The 11465-nt window shown below is 41.5% G+C and overlaps 1 protein-coding gene across 1 annotated transcript; it reads right to left on the bottom strand.

Moving 5' to 3' along the window:
* Positions 1-1922: 1922 nt before the first annotated feature.
* Positions 1923-4696, bottom strand: LOC148015970 (uncharacterized). The gene is made up of 4 exons (XM_087664655.1): positions 4435-4696; positions 3943-4175; positions 2861-3416; positions 1923-2387 (listed from the first exon to the last, which is right to left on the bottom strand). The coding sequence occupies exons 1-4, from the start codon at positions 4554-4556 to the stop codon at positions 2237-2239; spliced, it is 1062 nt and encodes a 353-aa protein (XP_087520781.1). The 5' UTR covers positions 4557-4696; the 3' UTR covers positions 1923-2236.
* Positions 4697-11465: the final 6769 nt, after the last annotated feature.

Genomic DNA, 11465 nt, shown 5'->3' with positions numbered 1-11465 from the left:
CCTAAAAACTTCAATATACCTTTGCTTCAACAACCCCAAATCCAAGCTAAGTGTAATGACATAGTCTATACCCCCCAAAGAACTTCAACTCCAAACGAGTTTAAGAAGAGTCAACGAGGTGCCATGTATGGAGACCACACCTTCTGTGCTGCTTGCGAAACGGCAAGCTAAACCATCTAGCTTGTTTAAGTTCAAGGCAAGCAAGAAAGATTTGACAACGAGGCCAAGGAGAATAGCCCAAGTGCTTGACTTGGAGATGAGGGCAAAGCGTCTTGACAAATGAACCAAGAGACCCAAATCCCCAAGGCCCAAGGCAAAGGCAAGAAGAAAGGGAGGAACTACATAGGGAGCAACCCAATGGATTGCCTCCCTCAAGGTGCATCACAACATGGCACCAACTTAGCCACCATGTCTTGAATCCAACAACATAACAACTTGGGATTGCATCTACAAAGCTTGGCTTGCAAAGCCATAAGCACCAAGCCAAATAAAGTTAGGATTATGAAGCCTCCACTCCTCAAATGTAATTGAACCAAGGGTGGAATCGAATGAAAAAGAATAAAAGAACCAAGTCTAGACGGACGCGGACTCTGGCCAACTTGATAGAAGAAGTTGTGTTAAGACCATGAAGTCATAGTGTGGCAAACACTAACCAACTTGATAGAAAAGGTTGCATTAAGAGCCCATTAATGAGACAACTGACCAACTTGATAGAATGAGATGTGTCAAGGCCCTAGAATGAGTCAATGAAACCACACTTAGATTGCTAAGGACAACAATCCATTAAGCGAGGGTGAGTGTAAGGGCATTGTAGTATGCCATGGCATTGTTGCCAAAAACACCTATATACAAGTAGTAGTCACTCAAGCCTCGCTTGAGATGTGCTTTTATATGTGATTCTCCATGCTCAGTGGTGAACCCTCACATGTGTGATGTCACAAGGATGTAGTCTAAGATGTGTCTCAATGTTATATATTTCTATATTATGAATACAAAGAATTCCTTATTGATATAACTTGTGTGTCTTTTTGTTGTGTCATTTTTGTGCCTCATGATAGTAAGGTTCGTTTGGGGGGGGGGGGACTACAAAACTTAAGGGAATACTTACTTACAATGCTTACAATATCAACTTTAGAAGGCAAGCCTTCAAAGCAATCGGTTTTGATATTCAAAATCTACATGAACTTACAGCTTTTGCTTGAAAAATGTGTTGGTATTTCCAAGGGCATAACAAAATTCCAACTGGTATCTTTACAATTCTAGCTGCTGCATATTAAAATGCATTTTTTTTTGTTAGCATTGCTTGCTTCTTTACATTTCTTCGAGATTCAAGCAATGTTGGCTTGGAAAAGAGCCTATGTGTAGTGCAGCCCCACCTTAAAATTTTGGAAAATCACTTTCAAATTTTGAGTTTGAGGGTGCTGAAAATTGCAAAAAATCCCTTAGATTTTTCTGTCACATTTTATATTTACTGTGATTTTCCACAAAAATAGCTCTAAATTTTTTGAGAAAAAGGTATTTTAAATTTTCACCCTTTTTGTTTTTTTGGGGCACGAGTCAGAATCCGGGAAAACATTTCGTGATAGCGAAAGGGGGGGGGGGGGAGGAGCATGTGAAAGCATTGATGAGGAGGCAGCAGGCTTCCTGAAGAAACCGCCACTCGAGAGTCTTTCAAAGTTTCACGGTTCACTTCCTTTTGTAAAAAGATTCCAGGAAAGCACGCTCGCGTTTTTCAAACGATTCCAGAAGAAGCATTGATTCACGAATCATAAATTTCACTTGCGTACATGGACCCATCTCTAGGGACGATACAAAGCATGTACGTTCAAAAAACATGCTCCACGCAGAGACAGACACACAGACACAGAGAGAGAGAGAGAGAGCAGCTCACCATAACATCACTTGCCAGACACGACATCCAGTTCAACAAGAAAAATGCCAGACACCGATCCAGACGATCCAGGTGCCTAGCGCGTTATACAATACTTATATATATATATACATAAGAGTCCATGAATCAATTATCAGACGTTCTTTCACATTACCGGACAGATTGCTGCCATGTATTTGCTCTCACCTGTCAACAATCCCTTCCGCAGAGAGAGATTACAGGTCATGCTAGCTTTATCATTAAGAAGATACATACATGCAAATTGGTTGCATAATGTTCTCGGTGTTCATTAGCAAGAGCCTATGTACTTTCTCTCTATCGGCATTAGTCAGCTTGATCTTTTGTCTAGTAGGAGCCCTTGCAGTAGAACCAGTATATGGCCGAGAATGCTGATCTGTAGACACACCCCTCCTTGGGTTTCTGCTTCCTGGCTTTCGGAGGAAGGCCGCCTGTTGTAGAGACCATTTGGACATAGGTGTATGGACCGAACATTGTCCTACAAGCCAATAGGACCGTTAGCCAATGATGAATTATGTAATTTGTGCAAGATACTACTTGAGAATCCTTTCAGTTGCAATTGCAATTTGCAAGCATGAAACCCAAGTGAGCTTAGCTTTGCAGTCATCAGTGTGCATGCCTGTGTGAGTGTGCACTGTGTTCAACATCATGAGCTTCTGCAACGGAGGTACCACATACCTAGGGTGCTGCCAGCCCAAGGTGTCCCTTTTTTCCCCCCCAATAGTGTTCAACATCATGAGCTTCAACTCGGGAGGCACTGCATACCTAGCTAGGTGCCATTGGGGGCAGGGGACACCCCAAGCCGGCAGCCCCCTGCCCCCAACCGCACCTAGCTAGGTATGCAGTCCCTCCCTTGCAGAAGCTCATGATGTTGTCCTAATTCACAATGTGGGAATTATAGTGGAAATTTGTCTAAAACTCCTTGTGGTGTGTGTAGAGAGAAACACTTACGAATTGCCAGAGCTGGTTGTCACAACATTGAGAGACCATGGCATACTATCAGGGGAAACCTGCACAGGATTGCAAGCAGGCTTGCCAATAAGCTCAAAGCCATTAGGGTTGTCAACCCTCCAACAGTAGCTGCCCCCCATCTGATCTGCAACTGCTTTGGTGAAGTATGTTCCCACTTTTGTGCCCCCAGGCAGATCATACATGTTAGCCAAAACCCCCTTCATCTGCCACTTGCTTCCATCATGCACATATGTCACCACACCCGTCCCATAGAAGCCTTGGATGGCTTGGCCCGTTAGGACCCCCAATGCACTAGGCATGCTGGGTGGTAACATATCCTGCTTGTAGAAGTGGTACTCTGCTTGGAATGGCACTGTGATGACCTTGTCATCGTATTGACAGTAACCATCGTTTGGGGGCGTTCCGCCCATAGTGTTCACCCTTGCAATGTATGACACTTGAGAGGCAGCACCTTCATACTGGTGCATGCTTGCCAGGGACAGGTAATCAGGAAGGTCAGTCTCAGAGGCTGGCTTTGCAACAAACACTTTCTTCCCTACAAAGACACATTTGGCATGCATGTTAGAACAATGTATGTTGTCCAATACATCTATCAATCGCAGAATTTTGTGTGCGCCCATGTATGTAACGAATGCACGGTACTGGTAATGCATCCAAACAACATTGTGTCAATTCATATGTCCAAAGGGTTTGACCAATGCAATTGACCAATGCACAAAAGCTACCAATGAATGTGCCCATGCAATCCAACTACTAAACTGTGCCATTATATATGCACATTCAATGGACAAGCGAACTGGTAAAATGCCAACGCACATGGATATGAATAGGGCATAATTCTGGTAAAATACCGATGCAGAGCATCTTCCATCAATTACATGGGATGACAGGCATTTATGGTCTGCCAATTGACTCACCATTAGCAATGGCAAGAGACCTGGAAGTGTCTGTTCTTCATACTTAGCAACACAACTTGCACACTATAAGATCCTGTGTATATAAACATACTAGGCCTTGAAATGGACTTGATGATAATACTAGTGCAAAAGCAGAAGTGTTACCAGACACAATGCTGTATGCCGAGCCAGATTCAGCATTATCTCCTGGATTGTTAGTAAGGGTCCAAGTGCCTGCATATTTGGGGGCGTTTGGATCCTCATAGAATGAGTAATTGCCCACTTTCTCACCGGAGGAGGAGTCCGCCAGGGTGGCAAATGCAGAGCCAGCAATCCAGTCCCCATCAGTGCATTTGTAGAACTGAATGCCATTTATGGCCTTTGTCTTGAGATAGAGGCTGGACACCCAAATAAAAAGATAAAAGGGCACAAAATAGTGAGTGACAGGCGACAAGAAACCATGCTTGCATTTGCAGTATCTCCCTTTCACGCATAAATTTCCTTTTTGCATGGATATAATCCATTGGTATGATCTTTCATCGATGTAATTCGGGTGGTAGGACTGCCATTTTAAAAGAACATTAAACCGCTCTAATGCTGCAAGCAAAATATATATGAATTCAGAAAGAGGAAGAAGGGGGAGGGGGGAGAGCAGACCTGTTGCCCATGGGGGGGGTCAAGGGATCATAAGCAGCAGAGGAAGGGGCGAGGGACGAGGAGAAGAAGAAGAGAAAGAAGAAGAACAGAGAGGAGAGGAGGGAGAAGGGATGGGTTGCCATGGATGTATGCAAGGGTGGGTGTGGATGAGAGGCTAATGAATGTGAGCGGGAGAGGAAGGGACGAAGGAAGGCACAGAGAGATGGACATACAGTATATGTGTGTGTGTATTGCAACAAAGCAGCTCAGTACTTATATGAATTTGCAGGTGGGTAGATGAGAGAGAGAGAGAGAGAGAGAGAGTGTGTGTGTGTGTGTGTGTCTCTCTCTCTGAGAGATGGCCGCGACGTGTTTTCGCCTGTGGGACCTCCCCCTTATTCAGCGCGAGAGAACGCAGTGTCAGTCCACTGCCGCCAGCCGGTCACATTCCCCTCACGAGTCACGTCTTTGCCACTTACCGGATCTCCCGGTCAACTTGGCTCTAGCTTCCACGTCAGCTCCATCCACCAAAAAGTCACTGACCCAACTTGGGCTTTGTGGCCGGTCTGCCTGTCCCTTCCACGTCGGCTCGACCCACCCTAAGTAGCACTCCCGGCCCCCGCGGAAAACTGATGAGAAGGTCTTAAACCTTAAGATTCACAAAATGTTTTTTGAAAAAAAATCAAATACATGTCCTTTGCGCTCCAAGGTGAGTTTTAAACCTCACTATATAAGAGCTACGTTGTGCCAACTCTAACAAGGGCAAAGAGACATGCTATTGTTCCAACTTCCTTACAATCACGCCAAGGAGAAGGGTTGTGCCTTGATGATAAAAAGTTTTACATTAATGGATGGTAGAGGCAAACAGGTGGATAAAGAATATACCAAAGCAAAATAGTGATTTTTCATTCGTTACAGCTACTAACACTGCAATAGCACCTCACATTTCGTAGGGTGTAATAGGGTAAGACTGGGGTTTAAGTAAACCCCATTGCCCCCATAGTCTACATGTGCGACCTAGCAATAGTAGGGGGACTTGAGGTCTCACTCCTCTTCACTAATGTTGGGTGTGACCAAGCTCTAAGCATGTCCCACTTGGGTAACAAACCTCACTATATGAGCATGCCACACGTGAACAAATATTTCATTATGCCTCAAGGGATGCGGAGTGTAGGGTTGTTTGAAGTCGCGTAGCAAAATGGCTCAACCACTCAGATGACTATGTTGGAATCCCATTGGCACACTTGGGTATTTTGGGGATTCCAAGGTATCAAAACCATAGGATTTTCAACATTTAAAGTGAGGCTTCTAACATAACTTTAAGAAGGATAGCCAATCAAAGCAACATAGCTCCTATGAGAAACAAAAGCTTTTACAATTTAGCAATCTAGTTCACCTCCCATCATCTCTTCATATCTTCTCTCTATTGTGGAACCACATTATCAGATTTCCCTCTACATTTTGTTGTCCCTAGTGCAACTTCACAAGTATAACCCCCCATCACAAAGGGCCTACTAACTATCATCACAAGAGCAATTGCAAATTTTCCTAGAACAAAAACATTATATTGATGACAAGGTCTAAACCTTAGCATTTACAAAAAAAAAAGGAAAAAAGTCAAATATATGTCCTTTGTGCTACAAGGTGGTTAAGACCTCAATATATAAGAGCTAAGTTGCACCAACTCTAACTGGGTGAAAAAATTGTATCAGCACAATCTTGTTCCTTGCAAATTTTCCCAGAACAAAAACATCATATTGATGAAAAGGTCTTAAACCTTAAGATTTAGAAAAAAAGAGAGGAAAAAAGTCAAATACATGTCCTTTGTGCTACAAGGTGGTTTAGACCTCACTATATAAGAGCTAAGTTGCGCCAACTCTAACTGGGTGAAGAGAATTGTATCAGCACAATCTTGTTCCTTGTTGTTTTATATTTTTTATTTTAGTTAGAAAAAATTTAATATATAAAATGATTATATATGTATCATTTTTTCAATATGTTAGTGTGTGTGTTGATTTACATTGTCATTAATAACATTTTAATTTCATATTGAAAAAATGTCACATATATGATGTATTGAAAAAACGATACATACACTATATTAATTTCTCTTCATTATCAATTGTCATTACCATGATTCATCATTGTTACATGCACAACTAATGTCATTCTTGATTGTTTATATATTACATATATACGTCATAGTTATTTTGCTAACACATACGTATATGAATATGTAATGTGTTTATGAATCCAACTTTCAGCACCATTACTCTGTCTCTCAATTGGAGAGAGATCTGGCACTCTCGCCTCTTGAATACGACAAAGTATCATGGCCACTATTTTCTTCCAATTTCTGGCAAATCATAGGCAGTAGATTCCTGCCTCTTGAATAATTTGATTCTTTTCCCTGCTACCAGAAGTTTTATGCCTGTCTCATCCAGTTCATTTAATGCATAAGTAGCATTATCAAACACCTGTCTTACCACATAGGGTCCAAACCATCTTTTGGAAACTTTACGCATGGCACTATGTTGGTTGTCTAAACTACTATCATAAACCAATACCCAATCCCCATCTTGTATGGTTCTTGGTCTCAATCTATGTCTTTTGTCAAACCGTTTCTTGTTCTGTATCCTTACTACCCTTAGTTTTGCAATTGTTGCCTCTATGTCTTTTGACTTTCTTTTCAACTGTCTAATGCACATGGCCAACAACTCCTCTCGATTCAACTCCTCCTCCCAAGGTAGCACACTCCATGTGACTGTCATCTCTTCTATCGGCATGATAGGTTTTTGACCATACATCTATATCCTGTAACATCACTATGAGTTGTTCTGTCAACCCACAAGCCATAAGGGAGCAATCGTGTCCACTCTTTTACCTTCTCTCCACATGCTTTTGCCAATGCCTTCACAATAGGTGGATTACCTCTTTCACTTTCTCCATTTCATTCAAGGTTATAGGCTGAATTAAAGCAAGCTTTATCCCCAACAGAGCAAAGAAATCATGAGCTTCATCTGCATCCATCTCACCCCTATCCACAGCAATTTTTCCCACACAGCCATACCGACAAAAGATCTCTTCTAAGAGAAAAGTACACACGTCATTTGTTGTCTTAGTACGTAGAGCTATCCCTTCCACTTGATTAGTCAAGACTTCACGAGTAAGTACAAGATACCTCATTTTCCAAAGACCTGTAGGCATTGTGACCAAATCCACCACCCACTTAAAATGAAGAGACAATGGATATATGGGCTGCAATCCATCCCGATGTCTCACAGATGAATACACTTGACATGTCATACATGTTTCCACAAAGTGAGCATCATCCTTATGCATACCCTACCACCAATATCTTTCTTTGATCTTTGCAAAAGTACCCCAAACACCTCTATGACAAACCCATAAGCTTTCAATAAATTCTTGCATAACATTTACTTGTGAAGCTCTGTCACCCCAAACTCACAATGGCATTCCCTATTTCTTTTTAGCATGTTTCCATAAGTATCCATCTTTTAAGAAAAACCCATGGACTTTTCTCTTGATCTTCTTAAACTCCTCATCTGACCATTCATCTCTATTTGTTAATGTACTGAGGTATTGACCAATTTTCAGACACTCTCCTGCATATTTGTCTTTCATAAACACTTCTACACAAGATATAAAACATGTAAAGTGTCTTCTCTTTGTCGTCCAAGCTTCTTTAATGCTGTAACAACACCTTGCATTGCTAAATTCACTCTTACAACATCATTTTCAGCCGCAAGAAAGGCATATTCTTACTCCTCATCCATCATCCCATCTTCATTCTCATAGCGTACACGAGATAACATGTCTGCCACTAGGTTATCTCTTCTTGCAATATGCTGAAATTCAAGGCTCAAAGATTTGATGTATGCAATCTACCGGAGCATAGCAATGTCCGGGGTAGCACAACTAGTAATCATACCCAATACCTGCAAAACAATCAATCTCAATGACTACATGAGCACCCATAAAATACTCATCACATTTAAGGGCATTCCCCATAATTCTCTTTTTACTTGTGGATACCTTCTCTGTCATTCAGTCAATACTTTAGCACCAAAGCAAATTGCATATCTTTGCCTTTCCTCATCATCTTGCCCAATCGCCCATCCAATCACAATTGGGCTCGTATCAACAGTAATAATGATAGGCTTTCCATGTGAATAGTCAGCCTTTCTCAATGTAGGAGAAGATTTTAAGAGCCACGTCAATTTCTTCATTGCTTTTTGATGCTTCCTTTCCCAATGAAATCTCTGACCTTTCCTTAGAAGCTGACATAGAGCATCGGCTACATGTGCAAAGTGAGGAATCCATATCAAATAGAACACACATGCACCCATGAATCTACGCACCTCTAATACATGCGTGCATACATCTTGCATTGTATCAATCCCATCTATTTTTGCTGGTGTGGTCTTCGCCCATAGGGCCCACACATATGCCCAAGAATCAAAACCTCTTCAACTCCAAAGACAAACTTTTGTCCAAAAAGAGTTAAATGCACCTCTTCTAGATGCGTCAAAATCCTCTCACAATCCACAATATGGTATGCAACAAACTATCTGCACCCTTGAGCATCCATCTCTTCATTCTTCTCATCCACTGCACACCCTTTGATTGGAACATCATCCAAGAAGGGCATAGTTAATTGTGGTATAAAATCCATGAGTACCCTATTCATAGCATTTGTCATGTGTGCCACTGATTTTGTTGCACCCTGCGGGAGAGTACACATCCGTACTAACCCCAAGGGAGTCTTCATGGTTGTGATATCCATGCTTTCAATTGCAAGCTGAAACTGATCATACCCCGAGTAAAGATCACCCAAAGAATAGATTGCTTTGCCTGCAAAAGCCTCTGCAAATTCATCAATCACAAGACATGCACCCACATTTCTTATGGTCACTTTATTGATCGGTTGCATGTCTTGAATAAATCTCAAAGCCCCATTCTTTTTGGGCACAGTAAACCAACGATTTGAGTACGGGGTTGAAGAGGGCTCCAAGATCTTCATGTGAATTTTTTCATTTAGCAAATCCATCTGCTTTGGTAAGTAAGCTTTAGGCACTCGAATAGGCCTCAAGTTCCATGGTACATGTGGCACAGTAAATATTACCATAGGAGAGACAACATTTGGATCCACACAATCTATTTCACTTGGCTGAAATGCAAATGCCTTTCCATGCCTAGCCAACATCCGCATAAAACAGTCTCTCTCAGCAGACAAAAGAAACCCTTCCACACCAACTTTCAATTCATGTAATATTTCAAATGTAAACTGATGACCTATATCTTTAGGATCCCATAAGCTTGGCTGCCTTGACACTTTTTCATACATATCCTCATTTTCTGGTGGAAGTGGCAAGCAATTGGTTTCACCTTTTTGTCAACTGTCTTATACTTTGTCTCCACAAGTGCTTCAGCCCATTGTAATCCTTTCTCCTGAAAAAACAATGCTATAACATCATATATCCAAAGAACATACTAACAACGCTCTATTTTCAGCCTCATTTTTTGCATGTATAGTTGCTAAAATTTCAGCCATAATGTCATTAATATTTAGCCCATAAAAGATGCCCGAAATACCTTCATTTTTAGCTAACAATCCCAATGCTCTCAGTTCCTTAGAAGCCCGTTTCATAGATATGCGTTCAGCCTTGCATATAGGTTGCATAGGCTTAAACCAACATGAACTATTTGCTATAAACTGAGAATAACCAATAGTAAATACATGCTTCATTCCATCAAGAGGTGAGTATATCCTCTGAACAGTACTATTGCAGACTCACATTACGGCAGTGCTTAATGAAAATTCAGGTCTTTGAATTCCCTTGCATTCGGAGCCAAAGGAGCCTCTCGAAGCATATCCAAATTTCTAGGATGATTAACACAAACAGTAAGAAATTGGACTGCTTTCCTCCCATCCTTGCTTCTGACTCTTGCATAAGTAGAACCATCATCAAGCACCTTTGTTTCCATACGCACTCCTGTAATATAAGGCTGTCCCAAAATCACTGCATATGAGGAATTATATTGCACAAAGAAGTGTGCTCTTCTTGTACATCACCAATTGTCACTTTCACATTAGGACATGCATCATAAAGCTCTCCCAAAGAATTATTTGCAGCCCTCATATGCCAACCATGATCAGTGTCCACAGGCCATGCACCATTCTCATACAATCCACGCTCAATGACATTTATCTCAAACACATGGTCAAGCAAAGCAACACAAGGAGTTTCACGTTCCCCTATTTTCACTACTGTTTCAGTGGTAGCCCTAGCCCAATGATTCCTTGTGTAATGACTTTGAGGAATAAATCCTAGAGTATCTTCCCCATATTGTTGCATATTCCTTACTCCACCATGCATGTTGCTACAAGACAATGCATTTTCAGTCACTTTCTTCTCTTTTACACATGCTGTCCACCCACTGATTAGTAGCATCCTGCATAGATAATCCAGTACTTACTTCATGCTCATATTCAGTCCGAATACCCAACAAACTAGTTTCCTCTTCAATTGCAGCAATGCACTAGTGGTATCACCAAGAAACTGACGCCTCCTCTTAATTATGTCAATGATCTCATCATGAAATTCTTGCTTGGTGATGCCAAGCGCCTCTCCCAAGGTGAATTCCACCCGATTGTTTAAGATTTGTTTTTCAAGAACATTCTTCAGATCTATGGCTATCTCAATGTTAGACTACAACTTATACCCTGGCTGCTTGCCCTTCTTTTTTACCCTCTTGTTTGCTATCCTGTTTTTGCTTCTGTGACTGACCTCTTCCATAACATGCTTGAGAGGTGGCTAATTTGTAGCTTTAGGCTGATCCACACTTCTTCTTGTCATTCTTTTAGATGTCCCTGCATTATCTTCATCTCTCTTTCGTTTCCCTTCCACAAGTACATCCGTGTTTTGTACCTTTGCTAAATATGCATACACTGAATATGCTGTTGGGGGTAAAGATGCCTCTGCCTAGTTGCTCGTGTATTACTACACTGATAGTACCCACCACTACAC

This window comes from Lygodium microphyllum, chromosome 23 (genome assembly GCF_053477565.2).
Source record: "Lygodium microphyllum isolate KBCC chromosome 23, Lygodium_microphyllum_v1.1.10, whole genome shotgun sequence".
Taxonomy (NCBI): Eukaryota; Viridiplantae; Streptophyta; class Polypodiopsida; order Schizaeales; family Lygodiaceae; genus Lygodium; species Lygodium microphyllum.
The sequence above is the reverse complement of the archived record's forward strand: the minus strand, read 5'-3'. Positions and strand labels throughout refer to the sequence as shown.